The following is a 23,053-nucleotide window of genomic DNA, read 5'->3' on the forward strand; positions in this document are numbered from 1 at the left end:
CAGGAATTTTCAGTTGAAGTCATTTAGTAATTAAAAAAAAACACAATTTCCTTTATTAGGTGATGATGCAACTACAGTTTTAAATTGATTTAACCCCATTATTGTAATAAAATGTTAACTTTTAAAATCCAACTGCATTACAAATATATTCTGTATAAATGAACAATGCATACATATTACATGACTTACATACAATGTTAAAGGCCACATAATTAATGTTGTAGCTAACCATAAGAATACATTCAAGGCAAGCAGGATTGTATTACATACATTTTTCAGTATTGCTTTAAGATTTCCCCCAGTCAAGAGCTTTCATGAATTCCTCTTCTGTAAATGACAACATCTTGGCAGCTTCAAAATGCATCTGCTCAAGCAAGAGGGAAAATATGTCAGTTTGATAAGGAGAAATATCAATAATGATACTGCCGTGTAATAATTACTTGCATTTAATATGAAGACTTACTTTTTGCCTTTTCAGTATATCAATCAGTTTGAGCTGTTTTTTAAAACCCACTATCAGTTCAGCTTTTTGCTTTTCCAGCTTCTTGTTTTCAGCTTTTAATGTTTCTATTTTTTTATGCTCCTGGTCTGCTGTGTCCTTTTGGAAAGGATAGACATAAAACAAGTCTATTTAACCTGGGTTATGCAACAAGTGACAGAAGCCAAATTTGAATACCAAACTCCGTACCATGCTATTAGTATAGTTCCATCTATCAATACAATTTACAGTGTAAATTATGATTGATGTGATCACTAAATGCACTGATAGGTGGTGTGGTTTAATTTACCTTGCTCATCTGCTTGATCTTGGTCAGTTGTGTCTTGGACCTCTCAACTTCCTCCAAGGCTCTGTTCAGTCTTACCTCTATGGCACTGTGATTGGTTGCTGCCTGTTTTTGTGCTCTCTTCAAACCCTCGATTTCCTTTGTTAAACACACACAGGGGCAAGCTAATTCAGTGAAAGCATTTTATGTAATGTTTGTATAGCGCACCAACACACATTTTCAAAAGCACTGTAATGGTAATATTTGGTTAGATATCTACAAAAACTGACTGTCATCACAGTTACTTATTAACTTTATATTTCAGAAATGAAACGCTAATAGTTAATTTAAACCAATAATTGTTGTGATTAATCAATAGGAAGCCATCAACCATTCATTTTTCTTTTCTTTGGGAGTGGACATACAAAGTGTACAAAACATTTTGGAATGCCTGCTCTTTCCATGACATAGACTGACCAGTTCCCTTGCTTTTTTTCAATCTTTACTAACGACATGCCACTGGCTTTGAGTAAGGCCAGTGTGTATGCAGATGACTCAACACTATACACGTCAACTACTACAGCGACTGAAATGACTGCAACACTTAAAGAGCTGCAGTTAGTTTCAGAATGGATAACAAGGAATAAGCTAGTCCTAAATATTTCCAAAACTAAAAGCATTGTATTTGGGACAAATCATTCACTAAACCCTAAACCTAAACTACGTCTCCTAATGAATAATGTGGAAATTGAGCAAGTTGAGGTGACTAAACTGCTTGGAGTAACCCTTGATTGTAAACTGTCATGGCCAAAACATATTGATACAACAGTAGCTAAGATGGGGGGGGGGGGGGGTCTGTCCATAATAAAGCGTTTGTCTACCTTCTTAACTACACTATCAACAAGGAAGGTCCAACAGGCCCTAGTTTTGTCGCACCTAGACTACTGTTCAGTAGTGTGGTCAGGTGCCAAAAGAGTGACTTGGGAATATTGCAGTTGGCTCAGAACAGGACAGCACGGCTGGTCCTTAAAAGTACACGGAAAGCTAACATTAATGACATTCATGTCAATCTCTCATGGCTCAAAGTGGAGGAGAGATTGATTTCATCATTAACTGTTTTTGTAAGAAGTGTTGACAACCTCAATGTACCAAGCTGTCCGTTTAAAATACTAGCACACAGCTCAGACACTCATGCCACCAGAGGTCTCTTCACTGTCCCCAAGTCCAGAACAGACTATGGGAGGTGCACAGTTCTACATAGAGCTGCCTTGGCAACAGCTAATGTGGATTCATAATAAATACAATACAAAAACACCAGGTGAATCCAGGTGAAATGCTCCACCAGTCAATGTATATCCAGCCACCTTGACACAACTGTGGGAAGCATTGGAATCAACATGGGTCAGCATCCCTGTGCAATGCTTTCCATGCCCTGACGAGTTGAGGCGATTCTGATGGCAAAAGGGGGTGCAACTCAATATTAGGAAGGTGTTCCTAATGTTTTGTACACTCAGTGTATCTCTCTGTTGTGATCCCTCCCAGTGGGAAATATTATACAACCATGTTTTACTCCACCCCTAGTCAAGGCGAGGGAAATGTCGCTGGGGGATTTCTCTGAATTCCAAAGATATCTGTCACATGAGAGCCGCACTATCGCCAGCTGCAGGAGAGGTTCACCTTACAGGCTGATCATGTTAATGAGACCATGCCAGGCATTCCCCTGCTGAGGGGTTGATTTCATCCTTCATTAACAACTGTGTCTAAGCTGTATAACGTCCCCCTCCCCATTCAGCAATAAGACATTAACAGCTATCTCAACTGCTGTCTACACACATCTAGGTTTCTCTCAAGTCACTGTTCATGGACTTTCATGGTTACAATATGTGCTGTTTAATATGACCAAAATGACTAACTAGAAAGAGAATAAATGTAATAACTTTTATCCTCGACACCCACCTTCTGTAGAGCAGTTACTTGTTGCTGAAGCCCATCACCTTTTCTGTTAGACTCCTCCGCTAAAGCTCTGTGTTTCTCTATCTGGGTTTGCTGAATGTTTGTGGTCTTCTGTAGTCTAGCTCGATCCTCCTCCACCTCCTTTATGTTGGTGCTTAAACTACTGTTTGCATCATCCTGGAACAAATAAATGTTTTATACTTGTTTCAATGTTACATTTTACTCAAAAATATACCTCATTTCCATCTCTCATATTTCTATCATTACCTTTTTGTTGCACTCATATGATAGCCGGTTTAATTCTTCTTGCATTACACAAAGTTTTGCTTTGAGAAAACGGATTTGAGCATCTAAAACACAGCACACACAAAAAATATTATACTATAGTTACATAAAGAATTATATCATTTTTAGGATATGCGAGATTATATCATTTTAAGAATATGCAAGAAGTTCAAACTAAGAAGGCTGAAACAATTGATATTCTGGAACTCTGATAAATAACTTTTTTATTTTTTATTAATGTTTTTGCAAAGATCCATTCGTGTGCTCCAGATGTGATATTTTGCCTTTACCTCCCTTATCTCACCTAATTTGCTCACATCGTATATAGACTTGTTTATACTGTATTATTGACTGTATGTTTGTTTTACTCCATGTGTAACTCTGTGTCATTGTATGTGTCGAACTGCTTTGCTTTATCTTGGCCAGGTCGCAATTGTAAATGAGAACTTGTTCTCAACTTGCCTACCTGGTTAAATAAAGGTGAAATAAAAAAAATATTGTGAATGTGTGAGAAAGCCACAAAGTGTAATAAATGAAATCAGAATTCACCTGATCCCATCTCATCCCCAACACTGGGCATGATATCTTCCATAAGATTGTCATGAGTATCTCCATCATCCAGCTTCCCCTCAATGTTACGTATTGTTTTAGACAAGGAAAAATCCACAAAATCTTCAAGAACTGCAACATCCTCAACTGCAGCTGCCTTTGTTGTTCTGAAATAAAATAACAAATAAACAAAATACAACTCAAACAAAAAGTTGAAAAAGTAATAAACATAAGGAACTGATATCCACAATGCTGGACACTCATTAAGCCATAACCTTTCACAATCTTCCAATGTTTCCAATAGATATTTGTGTGAACGTTTTTGATAAGGATAACATTCTTACTGTGCTTTTCTCTGGTTTCCATGTCTGTTTTGTGAATTGGATTTTGATGTGACCCTTTTCTTTGGCATTACCTGAGCAACGGAAATATGATTTGGGGAGAATTTCAATTGCATTTCCTTGATTCCTCGCCGCCTTCTCAAGACCATTGGATGAGAAGGTCAGAGGTCCCTCCCCTCTGACCTTCTCATCCAATGGGTTTTGAAAAGGCGGTGAGGGGAGAGGACGGGAGGAATCAAGGAAATGAAATTACCTTTGCGTCTCTGAGATGTTACATTTTACCTATCATACTGAATTGAATACTGCACCTTAGTAGTGGGCTTCATAACTGAAGATTCCAGCATGTTCACATTCCTAAAGACAAATACATTTGTATTATAGGCTGTTGTCATATATTCTTATCCAGTCTACTACACTGAAATGCTATACGTTTAGAGCAACGCAATATTTTATTACTTGAAATCCTCCTCCTCAATGTCAACATCAAGGTGGAAAGAGATTGGCTTTGACAAGACTTCATTTTGGTCACTCTGAAAAAAAGAAAGAAAAATTATGTTTAAATAAAACAAATATGTCTAAAAATGAATGTTTTATGTTGTTTTGAAGAGTGTCAATTGGTCAGGTAGCTAGCTATCTTAAACCGCTTACCATAACCTGTTCCGCTTGCCTTACTAGTTCGGCTGTTTTTGCCTCCAGCTCTGCATTTATACGTCTGGAATGGGAGAAATATTATTTATTTTATTACAATAGCCATCTGGTTACAGCATATCATATGATACAGTCTACATTGACTCAATAGATGTTTGGCAATGGGTACAGATGTTTGGGCAAGGAACCTTACTTGTATTCCTCCTCTTTAGCAAGTAGGTCTATCGTGGATGGTTTCTTTGAGTGGACAGAGGCTGGACGTCTCACAGATTTTCCTCCTTGAGACTTTTCTGCCTTGGATGACATGGGTCTTTTGGTCTGAATAAACAAATGTAGTAAGTTAGGTAGCTAATTACAAATATATCAGTTGTTGGTTATTTTTGTCAACAGGCATATAACATTTCAAAGGAACAACGCTTTCGTTGAAAGTCAGGCTGCGTATAATATAGTTTTTAGCTAACATGCTAACTATCTAGCTAGCAGTTAGCTAACTTAGATCTTAAACAGCGATATAACTAGGACACATAAAGGTGGCTATAGATAGTTAGTTATTCTTGTATTTAACTTGTGAATGGGTATGTTAACGTTTTTTAGCAGTAGAAAACTGTAGCTAGTTGTTTGAAACAATACATTGACTCACCTCATGCATTCTTCTTTCAGACATTTTGATGTGCTGAATCTGGCGGGTGGCGTTGCGGTTGCATAGCAACAAGTCATGGCCAAATGTTTTTCTCCGCTGTGCGACAAGGCGAAGGAACACACATTTGCTGTGCTCGCGGTTTTCCATAATCTTGACTTTGATACATTTAAGAAAAAGATGATGTTAGGGACCCATTGTGGACTAATGAACACATTCATTTGAGTTGTTTGCTAAACATAAAATGTGAAAAGCTGAAATGTGCAAATGGGGACAGCCTTTACGAAGGCTAACATATTCGCTACATGTCCACACATGGAGCATAATGCCATTGACATGTTCATGTGTTTACCATTGATTTTAAATAATTGCATTCAAATTAAATAGAAATGTCTAACTGTTATCTTACAAACTCATTGGATTATTGAAGACCACGTCCATAGTACGGCTCATTCATACATTTTTATAAAGCATTTTTACTGTGGGCATTTAAGCCAAATGTTGCCATTAGGCACACAGTACTTGGCTGCTCACCACCGCTGTGTGAGAAAAAAAAGCTCTTAATTCTTCACTCATATATGCTGCGCCTGCGCTGCCGATGCTTGACAGCAGCAGCAGCATCACATTACCGTTCTCCTAGCAGTAGGATATTATGCTGGCAGAACGATCGCATTATTTTCTTCAAAATAAGAGTTCCCTTGCAAAGACACGCTAAACTGTGAATATAGATTTTTTTTAAATGTATTTTGTATTTATACCAGCATTTATTTTGAACGTTTGTACAAGTACTGGTATGTTGAAAGCTATTCATTTGGCTATATTTAAAGAAATGGTGACACCTTACTCCACCCACTCCTTTCACTGCAACTCAATACACGGTGGGATACTTATTGGCTTGTAGAGAGATCTTTTATACCTGTCTCAGCTAAAGTGGGGTTGGAAATATTCAGTATGGTGTAGTTTTGGATGGGGACTGTGTCGCACGGCCTGCTGCAGGCTTTTCACTCCGCTCCTACATAGCCCCCAATGCAATATACTGTAATAGACTGTTCATGGGATACATATTGGCTTGTAGAGAGAGAGAACAAGGACAGGAAAAAAACGTTTGTGGAAAATATATATATAATCAAGGCTACATTGTTCCCTAATACAGGACTAGTAAAGGCCCAGTGATTTTTTTTTATTTTGTGAATTTTTTTTTGTAAAATTGTAATTAAATAGTATTCCGATTGTTCAATGGGTGCTGCAGCACCCCTACTTCCTGTGTATGTACAACACAGTCCCACTCCAAAACTAACCATATTTGGTTAATAGAGACCCTACTGAGTATTTCCCATCCCACTTTAGCTGAGACAGATAGAAAGGTTTTCTCTCTACAAGCCAATATGTTTCCCATGTTCAATCTATTACAGTATATTACTATGGATGAGACGGAGTGAAAAGCCAGCAGTAGTAGGCCGTGCGACACAGTCCCCCTCCAAAATTACACATATTTGGTTCGTAGAGACAAAAAAAATGTTAAAAGTAAACATCTTTTGAATGAGTTATCCACATTGCAAAGTTTTGAAATGCGGGCTTTTATTTAGGAGGTTTCTTCATTAACATACAAAGTGACGTCACTTTTCGTGCTGCTGGCAGAATACTAGTCAGCATCACAAACACTTCCACCACTAGTGTTTGCAAACGCACGGGTCGTCCCAAAAGGCTGCGACAGAACCCTGGTGAAAGCCTGCATTTTGTATTCCTCTACACTTTTTTTAACATGTCTGTGCATGGTGTTCGAAATTAACTGTCTAACCATGTTTTCCCGGCACCGTTTCTACCTTGGAACTGAGGCCACGTATATCGCAAATGAGAACGGGTGGGTCCGTAATGTACAGTAGGAAAATAACTGCTTTCTCGAGGTCCAGGTTGAGGCCTGCATGTTAAAGATCACTTTCCTCCCATCCTGAATCTCATCGTGATGACTGAGGATCAACAACAACATGATCAGCACCCGAAGCTGGGCTCTGGAATAAGCACCTTACCATCCCTAGTTCCTGGACTGCAAGGGACTGAGGCCAGTGCGTTGCAGCTCAAAATAAAGAATTCCATCTGGTAAGGAGGACCATTAGCTAGCATTGTGCCACTTTAATTGCTAGCCAGATAGCTAGCTTTGTTAACATACATTAGTTGAGCCAGCTCCATATGTTTTGCCATTATAGTGTGGCTACATCTAGCTAGCTAGCCCAGCTATTTAATTAGCCAGCTCATTACTAACCTGCAGCTACAGTGTTGCCTCCTTCGTCCATTTCCATAAACGTAAACATGTCAACCTTTGTGATTGGCGTTGACAATATGACACTTTTTACAGTTTTTCGTGACTTTCCTGGTACCAAGAGCTAATATTGTTTACTATAAATTGTCGGGCACATCATGACATTAGCAGCAAGTTATCGCTGCCTTTTTCGTTGTGGTGGACAGGTCTGGAACGGTCAAAATGGGTGATTATTCACAACCCGGGTGCTGCAAGAAACCTCGCGGTTGGTAACTAGCGAGCTGGGCCACTGAGGTATATATGGGCTGGACTTGTGCAAGGTTTCCGTATCCTCATTAGTGCACACACTCTAGACAATTTGTGTAATTTCGGGAAAACAGAATAGTATGTAGCTAGTACGCTTGCCCGCGTTATAACGAAGTTAGTTTATGGGAGAAAGTGCAGGCGTGCACAACTAGCTAACTAGGTTGAAAACCACAATCATTGTTTTTTTGCATGTCTCAACATGTATTTCAAATCCATGGCGGTATAAATGGCTATGGTAATAATAACACAGCCTGCCCTGCACCTTAGCATATTTTCATACATAATAATGACCTGCATGTTGTATCAGTACATGCCTACAAAATATTATTCGGCAACATTCAACATTAATCACTTCACATATCTCTAGGTAAAGATTTTTGCACTCATTCCTCAGTCAGCTTCCAGAATTATATACTCAATTTGCACACTGAATAATATGGTGCTTTTACTTTTATGCACGTTTCACCTGTTGTCTTATCCTTTGGTTTCATATAGAAACTCCCTACATGAATTATGAAGTATCACCAGGAACCATAATATGTTAATAGATGTGGTTTGCTTTTTGCACTTGAACTGTTGTTGACTGATGTTTCAGATAATCATACTTAAATGTTCATTGTCTAACTTGATATCACCATATTATGTGGTGCACAATCATTCAGAACCGACTTGTGATTTGTCTTGGTTGCAATATTGTGTAAATGGTTTTAGATTATATATATAGTGGCATGTCAGGAACTGAAGCACACAGACTGTTTGTTTGTCTGTCAAATTACAACATTGGGAAAGTCATGACTGGCACTTTTTTATAAACTTTTCTAATCTAATGGACATCATATGAAAAATATTGAACAACTTGGGTAACATGTAACCATAGCCTAGTCATAAATTGCAAAATGCCACCATTAACATAGGCTTATGTTAATCATCAGAAAATACACTACAGTATATTTGTTGATTCTCTGCACAGTAATCTGCTGTAAGGCCAGTGTCCCCCAGTGCTACCCCTAAACCAGTGGGAAGGAATGCGGTTCTGGATGACATTGATCCATCCGTGGGATATCACTTCCCTATTTTGATGGGCGTACGTTCCATCATCAACACATTGACTTGATGTTTTATGACAGAAGTACTGCAATTGAATTGGATAAAATGGGAAATGATAGTAGTCACAAACCACAGTTGGTTCACCTGCTACTGTCCTTCCTTCCACTGGCATACTGTTATGTTCAGCTCATAATTGTGAAAAGTCTAGACAACCCCTCTCTCTTTCACTCTCTCTCTCAGTCAATGTCATCTCTTCTGGCTCTTACTGACACCTACCTAATAAGCCCCCTCTGTTTCCATTTACTGTAACCAGCGTCCTCAACCACTGAGCACCGGACGTGCATAAATGTTGAAAAGTAGTTGAATTTTAGACATGTTTCACAAGTTTAGACAGCACATTGCAGTACATACAGTAAAGAAATGTAGAGTCGATATCAATACAAAACAGCACTGTACAGGGATTAAAGCACACTAGAGTACAGTATAATGTACTGAATGCTACTCTACTGTACTTTACTGTGCTCTACTATGATGTCCAAACTTGAGAGACTTATATGATTGGTTCACATATGGTCTGGTCCGTACCAACCAAATGTGGTCTTGTTTGGGGGGAGCATATTGGCTATTATTCTAATGTGTAAAATAATACCCAAACATGCAAAGGAGGATAGCCCCTGAACAAGGCAGTTAACCCACCGTTCCTAGGCCGTCATTGAAAATAAGAATGTGTTCTTAACTGACTTACCTCGTTAAATAAAGTTGTAAAAAATATTTTTTAAAATTGGCAAAATCGGCGTCCAAAAATAAAGATTTCCGATTGTTATGAAAACTTGAAATCGGCCCTAATTAATCGGCCATTCCGATCAATCGGTCGACCTCTAGTTTTTGGAGAACTTGGTCAGTTTTCTACTGTCATTTTGTTACAAAACTTCACATCTGCACTGTTCTTCAAGTAAATGTGTTTTTGTAACATTGTCAGTGGAAATTGTTGAATATAGTCCTTGTGCATAGAGTTGTATGGTTTGTTTAACTTTGCAATCAATGGTTTTTCTTTGGCATGCATATTAAGGTGAAGAATCTGTCTCAGCATCATTCTGTTACCATGGAATTGCCCTAATGTTAACCTACAGGTTTGAGTCCTGAATGGTGCACATTACACTTGACTGGGTGAGTACAGTCTGAGTGATAGATGATACCTATGATCTACATTTGGAGAGCTGGCACAGAAGTAAATGCTGCCTCCCATGGAAAAGATCTGTCCTTGGTTCTGGTGGCGCTGCACTGCCCTTTGGAAAGTTATGATGAGAGCTTTGCATGTCTCTCGAGTCAGTGGGAGACTGAGGATTGATTTGGCAGTTTTTATACTGAACAAAAATATAAACGCAACATGTAAAGTGTTGGTCATGCCTCTTGAGTGGCACGATGCATTGCAGTGCTAGCTGTGCTACTAGAGATTCTGGGTTCGAGTCCAATCTCTGTCGCAGCCGGCCGCGACCTGGAGACCCATGGGGCAGCGCACAATTAGCCAAGTGTCGTCCAAGTTAGGGGAGGGTTCGGCCACCAGGGATGTCCTTGTCCCATCGTGCACCAGCAACTCCTGTGGCAGGCCTGGGCGCAGCACACGCTGACACGGTCGCCAGGTGTATGGCATTTCCTCCGACTCATTGGTGTGGCTGGCTTCCGGGTTAAGTGGGTATTGTGGTATTGTGTGAAGAAGCAGTGTAGCTTGGTTGGGTTGTATTTCGGAGGATGCATGACTCTCGACCTTTGCCTCTCCCGAGTCCGTACGGGAGTTGCAGCGATGAGACAAGACTGTAACTACCACTTGGATACCACAAAATTGGGGAGAAAAAGGGCAAAACATTTTTTTTTTTTTTTTTTAAAGATCCCAGAAATGTTCCATACACACACACAGCGTTGTTTCTCTGAAATGTTGTGCACAAATGTATATCCCAGTTAGTGAGTATTTATCTTTTGCCAAGATAATCCTTCCACCTGACGTGTGGTATATCAAGAAGCTGATTAAACAGCTTGATCTTTACACTGGTGCACCTTGTGCTGGGGACAAAAAAAGGCCACTCAAAAATATGCAGTTTTGTCACAAAAACCAATGCCACAAATGTCTCAAGTTTTGAGGGAGTGTGCAATTGGCATGGTGACTTCAGGAATGTCCTCCAGAGCTGTTGCCAGAGAATGTAATAATAATTTCTCTAGCATAAGCCACCTCCAACTTTGTTTTAGAGAATTTTGCAGTATGTCCAACTGGCCTCACAACCGCGGACCACATGTATGGTATCGTGTTGGTGAGCAGTTTGCTGATGTCAATGTTGTAAACAGAATGCCCCATTGTGGGGTTATGGTATGGATAGGCATAAGCTACAGACATCGAACACCAATTGCATTTTATCTATGACAATTGGAATGCATTGAGATACCGTGACGAGAGCTAGAGCTGCTTGCTTTTTCCATTACTCTTGTCTCCTTTTCGGCCAGAAATACAAAATCTTAGGAGAAAGAGTGAGATTTGAATTTGTGAATTTTTCATTGTGAACAAGCTGAGTGGGTTGTCTGAGTAAGATACAGTACATCGGATTAAAATTGAGGCAAATAAGGCTGCAATACATTAGTTCAATCTGCCCTTTAAAGGACTTTATTTTAAGAATGTGAAATGTCAGAAAAATAGTAGCGATTTATTTAAGCTTTTATTTCTTTCATCGCCTTCCCAGTAGGTCAGAAGTTTACATACACTCAATTAGTATTTGGTAGCATTGCCTTTAAATTGTTTAACTTGGGTCAAACATTTCGGGTAGCCTTCCACAAGCTGCCCACAATAAGTTGGGTGAATTTTGGCCCATTCCTCCTGACAGAGCTGGTGTAACTGAGTCAGGTTTGTAAGCCTCCTTGCTCAAACACGCTTTTTCAGTTCTGCCCACAAATTTTCTAAAGGATTGAGGTCAGGGCTTTGTGATGGCCACTACAATAGCTTGACTTTGTTGTCCTTAAGCCATTTTGACACAACTTTGGAAGTATGCTTGGGGTCATTGTCCATTTGGAAGACCCATTTGCGACCAAGTTTAAACTTCCTGCCTGATGTCTTGAGATGTTGCTTCAAAATATCTACATAATTATCCTGCCTCATGATGCCATCTATTTTGTGAAGTGCACCAGTCCCTCCTGCAGCAAAGCACCCTGGGGAACACATGGTGTTCTTTGGCTTGCAAGACTCCCCCTCTTTCCTCCAAACATAACGAAGGTCATTATGGCCAAACAGTTCTATTTTTGTTTCATCAAACCAGAGGATATTTTTCCCAAAAGTACAATCTTTGTCCCCATGTGCAGTTGCAAACCGTAGTCTGGCTTTTTTATTGCGGTTTTGGAGCAGTGGCTTCTTCCTTGCTGAGCGGCCTTTCAGGTTATGTCGATATAGGACTCGTTTTACTGTCGATATAGATACTTTTGTACCTGTTTCCTCCGGCATCTTCACAAGGTCCTTTGCTGTTGTTCTGGGATTGATTTTCACTTTTCACACCAAAGTACGTTCATCTCTAGGAGACAGAACGCGTCTCCTTCCTGAGCGATATGACGGCTGCGTGGTCTAATGGTGTTTATACTTGCTTACTATTGTTTGTACAGATGAATGTGGTACCTTCAGGCGTTGGAAATTGCTCCCAAGGATGAACCAGACTTGTGGAGGGCCACAATTTTTTTGTCTGAGGTCTTGTCTGATTTCTTTTGATTTTTCCCGTGATGTCAAGCAAAGAGGCACTGAGTTTGAAGGTAGGCCTTGAAATACATCCACAGGTACACCTCCAATTGACTCAAATGATGTCAATTCGCCTATCAGAAGCTTCTAAATGACATTTTCTGGAATTTTCCAAGCTGTATAAAGGCACAGTCAACTTAGTGTATGTAAACTTCTGACCCACTGGAATTGTGATACAGTGAATAAATAATCTTTCTGTAAACAATTGTTGGAAAAATTACTTGTCATGCACTGCCGACATCAACTGTATGGATGATTTATAAAGCCAGGCACATTTAACAGTTCGGCTATTGATTATAGACCTAATTAGGTTGGTTTCCTCTCTACTCACTTTTCTTCAGACAATTAGGTAAGTGCTGTTTTTTCATATCTTATCTCCACTGCTGCCTCTGCTGCATTGTTTTCAACACCAATATACTGGTTAATTTAGCTATTATGCACATAGCAAAATGGTCTAAGAAAAGGCGCCAATTCAACAGCGCACTAATATTTCAGAACCGTGGAAAGCGACAGCTATCAAACGTGGGAGAAAGCGCATTTGATATAAAATAATATTTTTATTAGTGTTGCACCGCTGTCCTTAACCATATGCAATTTCAGTAATGTATGTCTTAGAGTGATGGACTGCTATGGCCTGCGCAATGGATCAGTCCACTCAGACAGGCGCAAATCGAACAGTTGTCTTGTACACCATGTTTTTAGTGTTTGTCACTGCTCGACTAAAGAAATCTTGGTCAATCGACAGCCTATCGACCGAACAATCGACCAGTCGACTAAATGGGGGCAGCCCTAAATATTGCTAAAGTTCATTTAACATAATATTGTTTTCTGAAGTCCTCGTTAAAGCAGTTGGGAGACTCTGGAGTGAAGGGATGTCATGTCTTTGGTGGTAGCTCTATTTAACAGTTGACCTACTGTCTTTAAACCTCTGTGAAAGTTATGTTCGATCTGATTATTGGCCAACTGTAACTCCCAGTTGTAGTAGTGGGCTGTATCTGCTCCACACACAATTTGGTGGCTGTTCTGATGGTATGTCAGGCTTCAGTTTAAAATATTCACCATCACCACTCTAGCGGAAGAATATGAGATCAGAGAGGCTCGCCGTTGGAGGGTCTCCCCACATTGATAATTCAGAATAGCACAGCTTTGGTGCTCCAGCCTTCCCGAGTGTCAGGCTATACTGTCTGCGGTTGCTGAGGTTTAGAGGTGAATGTCAGGCAATCCAATTTCTCCCTGAAGCGGCCATATTGAGGGAGGGTGGCAGACAGTGAGCCTCCAGGGCTGCCCCTTCCTGCCAGCTCTGACTGTTTACGTTCAATAGGGGGGGGGGGGGGGTGCAGGAGGGGCCAGCTGGGGGGGTGGGAGAGTCTGCTCTGCTGCTTTTGAAAATCAGGGTGCTTTTCAGGAAAAAACGATACACACAGTCCCTATTAATGTAACATTTTAGTGTTTATTATTTCAAAAGATGTGAATTATTTGAACATGTCAGATCATATTACCAGTTATCATTTTCTAATGTTGATTTGTGTTTTGACTTGGTTCTTATCTCTCTCAATGTTTCAGAATGATTTATTAAAAGGCTGAAATAAGATCTGGTGTGGTAGATGTAGGCACATTAGTTGATGGTCATTCAAGGGTTTCTGAATGGGGTAACTAAGAGTAATTCAATACATGCAGCAGTTAGCTGCTTAGTGCAGAAAGGTTTTTGTTAGACAAAATCCTGCAAATATATACAATCAATCATGTAAATCTCAAGTTGTGGCGGTTGGTGCATGCCACTAAATAAACTAAAATAATTAGATCAGACATGTTGAAGTTTACCTCAGTGACCTAGTGCACCTTGGATATAGATGAATGAGGCCCTCAGAGCTGAACTCCTCTACTGCCAGCCCAGGGTTCAACAGGATGTGTTTAGAAACCAAACTTCCTCAGTCTCAACGTACATAAAGTCTCAACGTAGGTACATTGCATGGCAATGAGTCCATGTTTCACATGAAAATCACCAAACTCAGAATTTAGGGACAGGGATGGCTTTTCTAGAGGAATACAAACACACTCCACTCTGATCCACAGGTCAGAGTGGATCCACTGATCCAGTCATCAACATTATTGTGTACCCTGCCAAGTGAGGTTCTAGTCCAGACTAAGTAATTCTAGATAGAGCTTGTTAGGTCATGCTCAGTCAGGGGCACTGTGTGACCAGAACTGGGGCATAATTGCTGCAGAACATTTTAAAACTGGAGTGATGTGCAGTAAGGGGCCGGCAGGGAGAATCTAAATCCTGTCTTCCCCTTTCCCAATCCCCTCCCAGCTCCCCACAGCAACAATTACTTAACGAGGCACTCTCTCGGTACCTGCCTGGCCTTACCTAGAAACAGCTTAATGAGAGGAACCTGGCAGACCTGCTTATTATCAACACTGAGAAATCCTGGCCTCACCTAGTAACAGTCCATTAAAGCTTTTACTTTCTCTGTCACAGCTAATAACAGTCTCCTGATTCTGATCTGCCCTGAATAACCTAGTAACAGCCCCTCAGTCTGCCCTGGTACCATATCACACAGCAACAACCTACCATCTGAACCTGACTTTTACTTAACTAATAAGTAAGTCCTAGGTTCTGCCCCTTCGTTGTAATAGATGATCAAATAGAAGCAACCGGCCTCATTATGACCAGTTAATGCTTTGATTCTTAGTTGTATGAGAGGCCATTGCATGAGAGCCAAGTTACCATCTCCTACTACTATGTTATCCAGGTAAACTGACTTGAATGTGGGCTGAGCCACACAGAGAGGGGTTTACCATGTGGTTCAGTTGAAGTGTCATGGACCACGCACCTCTTGAGCTGCAGAATGTGTAGGCACACGCATACTGAGTGAAAGTGTTTTCAATTCTGCATCTCTCAATTAACCTTTTGAGTTGTGTTGTGGTTCACACCAATGTCTAGGCCTTGCCTCACGTGACATTTCTGAAGGCCATGGAGAGGAAATTGGGTCAATTCAGGCTATGGGAGTAGATGTGTGTTGTTTTTGAGTGGGCGGACTCAGCAAGGGGCCACGAATCTCTGACTGTAAAAGCATTTAGCAGCCTCTTCACTGTGAGGAACTGTAGCAGGTTGTCTGAACGATTGTACCAACAGTCAGTGAGTCCGTTTTCTCTATTTGATTTTAACTGTGTGTCTGAGAGAGCTTGTCTGTATCTTATAGGTCCTTTGACTAATATGCTGTGGGATAATTTAGTGATGGGTTGACTTTCCTTTCTGTGTTTCTAGCAGTATATTGCCTTGAGGTCAAGTCAGATTTTACAAGACTTTTTATATGGATTAGGCCTAGATACTGGTTTGTACTGGATTGAAGTCCCCTCAATGACTTTCTGAGGGAGGTGTTATAAATAGGCATTGAGTGCTATAGGACATTTATGTAGTGTCTGTCTCCATTTTTACATATGACAACGTGTTCCTAGGATATATTGGTTACGACCAGGGAGAAGCTGGTGAGAGGGTTGTCTCATGCCTTACGTTACAGTGATTTATTAATACATCCGGTTTATGCATGGTGCTCACGTTACACTTGCGTCATACTAATTTGTCTTATGTTTCTCTTTTTTTTTTCAGTAAATCTGTACAGTCAAAGGTGGACAATATTTTGGTGAGTCTTCCTTGTCATAAAGCCTTTAACCACAATGTATGCTCTGTTCATAATTATTACACTTTCCCCCCCAATGTTTAAAGGTGGGTTTTTGACTTGAGTAAGGTCAATTTTAGGTTTCTGAAATGTAATCTCTGTGCTTATCTCACCTCTTCGCCGGTGTCGTGAGACTGTTAGAGGATGAAGAGAAGCAGCATTGCCATCTACTGTCTGTAGTATTTTAACAGGTGGTCCTATGTTTGACTTATTTATACCACACTTGATGTCAGAGCTAAAAGTAGCCCTGTTATGAAACAGCCATTGCTGACCATAAAATACTGCTCAGTCCTGTTGAATGATCTCACTGAAACTCCACTAACCCATTTAATCTTACTTCATGAGTCCTATAGTTATACTACACCGTATTTGGCTCGTAATGGTCTCTAGAAGATGGGATGAAACGATTTACCTCTGTGCTTGGTGTTGTAACCAAAACAGTGGTCATGTCCCTTTGTCATCACCTTATCTTTTTAGCCCTTTGTGTTTTCTCTCATAGGTTCTGGCCTTCAACTGAAATTCAGTCAACCAGGGTGTGATTGAACATACATTATCATCTAAAGCCCAACTTGATATACTTGAACATAACTCATCTGCAGCACATGGCTTACCTGAAAATTCAAGATGTTTACGTGTGTTCATGTGAGGATTTGGCCCTATGTACTGTAATTGAGCAAGTATAGAAATATTTTGCATGTCAATAGAGATGGGTGCTATACAACACTGAGGTAAGATCCAGTGCATTGCCAACAGGTGAGGCAGGAGAATGAGCAGAGGTCAAGGCTACACTCTAGTTACTCTGGGAAACCTGCTGTGTTTACTCAATACTGCAGGCTGGGCTTCAGCTTGTCAGAGGTGTATCTTACCAAGAGGTATGTTGAGGATAGACGGCTAGACCTGTCAAAGCAATCAAATCACCCACCACCACTGCCACATTGTAGCCTGCGTTTTGCACTCAGGCTACACATATAAGGAGGTCAACGGTTGTGTGTTTTCCTTGACCTGCCTTGCCTCTCCTCCTCCTCAGTGAAAGGGGACCCCAATCCCAGTGGTTAAAGTCCTGTCTCGTGTACTGTTAAGTGCCGAATCCAGAATCCCTGGAGTCCTAAAGTTTCACACAAATCTCCATGTTCGTGGCAGGTGCCAGAGTTCGCAAAACACGCATGAGCTCCCGTGCTCCAGTCAGCTCCCGTGCTCCAGTCAGCTCCCGTGCTCCAGTCAGCTCCCGTGCTCCAGTCAGCTCCCGTGCTCCAGTCAGCTCCCGTGCTCCAGTCAGCTCCAGTCAGCTCCCGTGCTCCAGTCAGCTCCCGTGCTCCAGTCAGCTCCCGTGCGCCAGTCAGCTCCCGTGCTCCAGTCAGCTTTACGGTGCTAAATGTTGCAATCTCAAACAATACCTTGCATCAGCTGCGCTCATTAAAGGTTAATGCCTTCAGTTGTATTCCACAAGGGTCTTGTGTTTTTCAATTCCGACAGACTTTGTTTTCTTTGCCTCTTAAGGATTTCTAGAGGACATGGGAAAGCACTAGTGTCTAATATGAACTGCTCTCTCTCCCTCTGTTTTAATTTACATACTGAATGTGTCAGCGGTGGTGATAAGTAGAACACATATCAATAATGAAACTTGTGTTGATACACTGTGGTTGTTTCCTGCCTCAGACTGTGTCTTATGGAGATGTGAGAGTGGTCTCTGGGGAGAGGTGGCTGTTTTTAGTCTTTCTAAGGAGTAACCCATCTCTGTGTGTGTTGAATCACTAATGCCCAGCCCTCGCTCCACTAGTAATGTCTTAGTACTATTACTAGGCTTCCACCATCAGGGTCTGCATGATGCATCTCTTTCTGGTGTCTGGCCTCATATCAAACTGGTTCTGTTCAGATGTCCTCAGTTATAGCTGCACTTTGTGTGAATATTCATTCGCTGTAGAGCTTTGGGTTCAGTTGGAAGACTGAGAGGTTAGTGGTTCTTAGAGAGAGAGAGAGAACACAAAGTAGATCATGTACAGTATCAGGCCAATGTAACCAGAGGCTTAACCTGTTAATTACCTATTTTTCTCCCTGTGTGTTATCGTTTCCTCTAATAGCTTTCAGTTTCTCTGAGCCTCAACACAACCAATCTGGTTCCTCTCACGTCTAGTTCATTCTCCTAGATGGTATCAGGCTCGGTAATAAAGTTGTCGGGTTGACGCCATAGCTCAGTTTTGCCGACACATAGCATAGCTAGTTGTGTAACTGCCATTTATGAACTTGTCTTTCATCCAACAAAAAGCTATAGTGTTGTTGTTGGCGTGAGAATACAACCAGGCTATAATTGTTCTGTTGATGTTGCTGGTACCGAGGGGACTGATATATGATTATGGATGGTGGTGGATGGGTATTTAACCTTGGCCTTGTGAAGGTGCAGGGGAGTGTAGACTGTCTGCTGACACTGACTCATTTAGGATTGTCATCCAAGTGTGGACCCTTGCCCCTGTGAAGGGTGCTGTAGTTTGTAGGGTCTTCAGACCCAGGCCAGTCAAAGTCCAAATGAATTTCAGAGATGTAAGGTCTAAGTGGCTGAAGTTGAATGACTACAGAAGCAGGGCTGGGCGACTGTATGAAATTAATTTGAATGTATGTTTTAACGCAATGTTTTCAGTTTTTATGAGCATTTGTCTTTTTGGTCTCGTCTCCTTCGATCCTTCTGTGCTGTGTGCACTGTGCACCTTCCCACTCAGACACCAAGCCCCTCCCCCTGCCTCTCACGACAACAAAGCCGAAAGATCATTTCAACCTCTCTGACAACAAGTAGTTTCAACTTTCCATTTGCATTTGAGGTTTGGTCCAACAATTGGTCGATTCCCTTTCTAACGATAACCTTTTTATGTCTCAACTCCCAAGATGTAGAACAGAGCAGACCCTACTAAAATGAGAGTATCAACGAACATAATTGTGGAAAATGAATGCTCTGGTTTTGTTGTGCATGGCATTGTGGTACCACCTACTGCTAGCAGTATTTTAGTACTGTTATGTGCTAGCTGTCTAGTCTGGGTTTAAAAAATGTTCTACGATGTGATTATTTCTCTCACTATCACTTGCGGGATGGGATAAAACTTTCATACTGAACTAATTACCAGCGGTAATGAAGGTAAACCATAGCCAACAGTGAGGAATCTTGTACGCCCTAGCAGTGATGACTACTGGTATCCATATACAGAAGTGGGTAGGTTACTTTCTAAGTGTAATCCATTAGTTACTAGTTACCTGTCCAAAATTGTAATTGATAACGTAACTTTTGGATTACCCAAACTCCGTAACGTAATATGATTACATTCTGTAACTTTTAGATTACTTTCCCCTTAAGAGGCATTAGAAGAAGACAAACATGTATGTTACCAATTGAACGACATCTATTGCAGGATAAATCAATGTTAAAGTTTACATAGGTGGCCATATATGGATGTTAAATTTTAATTTCTGGGTTGGTTATGTAGGCTTCTTCTAACCCATCGCTTTCTACTACATATAATAAATAATACGATTAAATTATATCTTTACATTAAAAACCAAAGTCTATCAGAATTCCAGTCATTCCAGTAAATGTTATACCCCTTGATCTTCAAGAATAGGACTTGGAAATATTGAAGTATAGATTAGCCAAATTGTTTTACCTGAGCATCACCCCAAAACTAAGGACTTATTAGCCAGCCCTACTCTGTTTATGATTTTGTCATGGAGGACTGATTGGGTTCATTGTTTGTAGTTGAAAAATAAATGCTGCGTCATGGAATGGCATGCTTTGAGCACTACTGAAGAAAATAAAAGACCCACTTGTATTCCATAGGCTTGCATCCGCACTGTGTAGCTGTTGCAAGAGCGCATTTTTCACTCTGTCCACTGGTTTCAAAAACAATGATTGATAGGCAGCTTAAACTTCTTGAATTCAACCATTATTGGGTTCAAATACACCTTTAGATTTGAACAGCCATCACAACAACCACAATCCATAAGGCACACATAGCTAAATGAGAGAGCTGCTGTGTGATTCAATACACTATGTAGATATCAATAAGAAGTGATATCCGTATCTCTATAGACTACATCACTGCTGTCATCCTTACCTCCAAGTGTTTATTCAAGTTGAATAATCTTTGGATGCCGACAGCAGTCACCATCGGAAGACCGCTTGGACTATAGCCAACAAAAGCCCATTCCTGCTCTTTTCCCGCGATTCATCAAACACATTTGGTGTGTCATCATAGTGGTCTCTGGCTTGTAGTCCGACTCGCTCAAGTGGAACGAACTTCAACTTGAACCTTTTTTCAATGCTGATTTGAATGTCATATAGAAAACAGGTGTCAAGTTTTTCCCACAAATGTTCTTTCTGAATTTAAAAGTAATCATCTAGTTTTTCAAAAGTATCTAATCTGATTACAATATTTTTTGCTGGTAACGGATTACAGTTACTGTTTTTTTTTGTAATCCGTGACTCCCCAACCCTGTCCGTATAAATATAGTTGAGAATTTGTATTGGACTTTGATTGTAGTCTATGGTTTGTAGAGTATTTGAAAAACATGGACTTCCACTTTGGAAGTGTGCTGTGTGAAGTAGTGGGGCTTGTCTGGCAGCAGCAGGGTGTGATGTCCTTTGCTCCACCAGTGAAGGACCAATAGTAGTCATGTGTGTAACGTAGCCCAGCATGTCTGTCTATTCCCTTCCACTCCATGAGACTCTCCTTCTAAAAAGGAGAGTCCAGTTGGCTCCACGACGTCTGTATGTATGTATTTACCCCCCCCCCCCAATCGCTAACTCTGCTCAGTGGCTGATAACTTTAGCCATTGGTGAGCTACCGTTCCCCTAGCAACAAAGAAGTGAATAGAGAAGACAGAGGGGCGAATACTTCTATTCTTAGAAACCAATTGAACGGGGGGGGGGGGGGTACGTACGCAGTGTGTGTACGCTGTGGCTATGTTTGACGGGGGCTGCTGACCACACCGCTAGCAGAGGCCAGTCCAGGGGAAAGGGTTAATGACAGGGGATTTCAGTTTATCTCAGCCTGCCGGCGCTGCAAACAAACACACCCCCAGACCCGACTATGGCTGTCTGGCTCTGTGCACTCATGCCGTTAAGACACACTTGTCAGCATCTCTGTGTTTGAATGTTTGTCCCCTCCCTGCTATGGCACCCAGAGCTTCTCTTTATGGTCATGTGTTGGGTGTTTAACTCTTTTCCATAATGTTGGTGTCAGAGATGCTGCTCAGGACATTTGGCCAGTTTTGGCTGTCCACTGCAGTCTGCACCACAATGTAAAGCACTGGTCTGGTGGTCTGATGTTCCCTAGCGTTGGTGTCCTATAGGAGACACCATTTAAACAAAAGCTTGTTTACGAGAGCTTAACTGCCCGCTCCGCTCTGCTAGCCCCCGGATTAGGTATTCCTCGGATTATTGCTACCTCCGATGACTTCCTTTATGGGGGGGTTGGTTGGGTCATTGAAATGCCATGGGACTCTCTGTATCCCTTCTGCTTTTAGATGTTGTCGTGATCCATCAATCGGTATTGAAATAGTGTATTGCACTCACAGCTTCATATTAAATAAACATTTAAGTGTTTGCCTCTAAATAGTTTTTGTAAAAAAGATAACAATTAGGTGCTAGAAAAAACAATCGTACTACATGTTGGTTACTGTTTTAAAACAGTGAATATTGTGTAGTAGACAGAGGCACCAGGGCCCCTTCAGCTCATCAAGAATCCAGAACGTGATGTGGGAGCCTGCTCCTCCCCCTGCAGGGCCCTCACGCTCCGTGTTGGAGAGTTGTGCCGTGCCTGGAGCCAAAGTCTCTCGTCTGCCGCCTTCTACTCCAGCAGAATTTAAATCACCCCTGCCCCACCCTATCATCTTCCCTATTCCCTTTGAAACAGCGTGTTGGAGAGGGCTGTTTCTGTTTGTAGCTCTGGGCCCAGCCATTCTCCAAACACTTAACTGGGTTGGGTTCAACTGGCACCCACCACCCATTGTAGTACTGGGGTAGAGAGAGGGTGAGAGAGAGATTGTGCTTTGTTTATTTTTCGCGTCTGTCTATTAGCCAATGTGTTTCACAGCTGAGCTTAGCAATGTGTATTTATTATGGATCCAAAGCTTTTTACTATTGTTCTTTGTCATTTATCTTTGTTTCATAGTGTAGTTTCTTCTTTTTTATTCAGTTTAGTCACATATCTCAATTTGCAATACGTTTGCCAATCGGTTGTGCAGCCAGACTTATTTGCCATACCTTTTGCCTCCTCCCTCTCAACCATACAATTTTTCAATTCCCCATCAATCCACTGGGATTTAACTGTGTGTGTGTGCCAGCACGTTTCAAAGCTTGTGTCTGTGTGATTGAGAGGGAGGTTAAAGCGAGAAACCGACAGTGAGTAAGAGTGCAAGCGTGATCCAGTGCTTGCTTGTTTGTTTACTGTTGTAAGTTGTACTTATCTGTGGCATATGTGGCCACTTGCTGTTGCAGTAGTTGTATTTCTGTTAGTGCTCTGCCCAGGCGGGGAGTGGAGGTGGTCACTGAGCAGTGGAGATCAGATCATGGAGTAATACAGCCCCAAAGCCCTTCTGTCACGACATCTGTGAGACCCAGTGCTGCACGTGCCCCACCCCGACATTGTTGGCATGCCTTCCAAAGTCTCTCAGTGAAATTGCTTCCAAATACGTAAACCATCATCCCAGTTAATGTTTGTTGATGTTTTGTAAAACATGTCATAGACTTTGGTAGCTGGGCTACAGCCCTAAGGCATCTATCTGTCTGTGTGACACCCTAATCATCTGCATTCACATGGAAAAGGCTGCCTCCAGCGTTATT

At 41.2% G+C, this 23,053-nt stretch overlaps 2 protein-coding genes across 6 annotated transcripts in view; one reads left to right on the forward strand and one right to left on the reverse strand.

The window, feature by feature from the left end:
- Nucleotides 1-22: 22 nt before the first annotated feature.
- On the reverse strand, nucleotides 23-5,806 carry tex9 (testis expressed 9). Its single transcript, XM_021586240.3, has 13 exons — nucleotides 5,587-5,806; nucleotides 5,181-5,335; nucleotides 4,734-4,858; nucleotides 4,541-4,604; nucleotides 4,349-4,422; nucleotides 4,201-4,246; nucleotides 3,896-3,966; nucleotides 3,552-3,718; nucleotides 2,985-3,067; nucleotides 2,721-2,894; nucleotides 789-923; nucleotides 464-598; nucleotides 23-364 (listed from the first exon to the last, which is right to left on the reverse strand). The coding sequence occupies exons 2-13, from the start codon at nucleotides 5,325-5,327 to the stop codon at nucleotides 287-289; spliced, it is 1,299 nt and encodes a 432-aa protein (XP_021441915.2). The 5' UTR covers nucleotides 5,328-5,335; nucleotides 5,587-5,806; the 3' UTR covers nucleotides 23-286.
- A 989-nt stretch (nucleotides 5,807-6,795) lies between these two features.
- rfx7a (regulatory factor X7a) overlaps nucleotides 6,796-23,053 on the forward strand; it is a 34,898-nt gene continuing 18,640 nt past the window's right edge. For 4 of the 5 annotated variants that reach the window (XM_021586241.3, XM_090222348.1, XM_021586242.3 and 1 more), the window contains exons 1-2: nucleotides 6,796-7,274; nucleotides 16,161-16,194. In XM_021586241.3, the coding sequence (XP_021441916.3) occupies nucleotides 7,141-7,274; nucleotides 16,161-16,194 (168 nt within the window). In that variant the 5' untranslated portion in view covers nucleotides 6,796-7,140. The remainder of the gene's footprint in view (nucleotides 7,275-16,160; nucleotides 16,195-23,053) is intronic. The other variant, XM_021586244.3, reaches the window with a different exon arrangement.

This window comes from Oncorhynchus mykiss, chromosome 26 (assembly GCF_057628025.1).
Source record: "Oncorhynchus mykiss isolate SJ-2025 chromosome 26, ASM5762802v1, whole genome shotgun sequence".
Lineage (NCBI taxonomy): Eukaryota > Metazoa > Chordata > Actinopteri > Salmoniformes > Salmonidae > Oncorhynchus > Oncorhynchus mykiss.

Excerpts from the sequence above, each read along its gene's own strand:
- tex9 (XM_021586240.3), bottom strand. The coding sequence starts at position 5,327 with ATGGAAAACCGCGAGCACAGCAAATGTGTGTTCCTTCGCCTTGTCGCA. Across the intron at positions 4,605-4,733 it reads GCTAAAGAGGAGGAATACAA|ACGTATAAATGCAGAGCTGG; the intron begins GTAAGGTTCCTT and ends CTCCCATTCCAG. Across the intron at positions 4,423-4,540 it reads GGCAAGCGGAACAGGTTATG|AGTGACCAAAATGAAGTCTT; the intron begins GTAAGCGGTTTA and ends TCTTTTTTTCAG.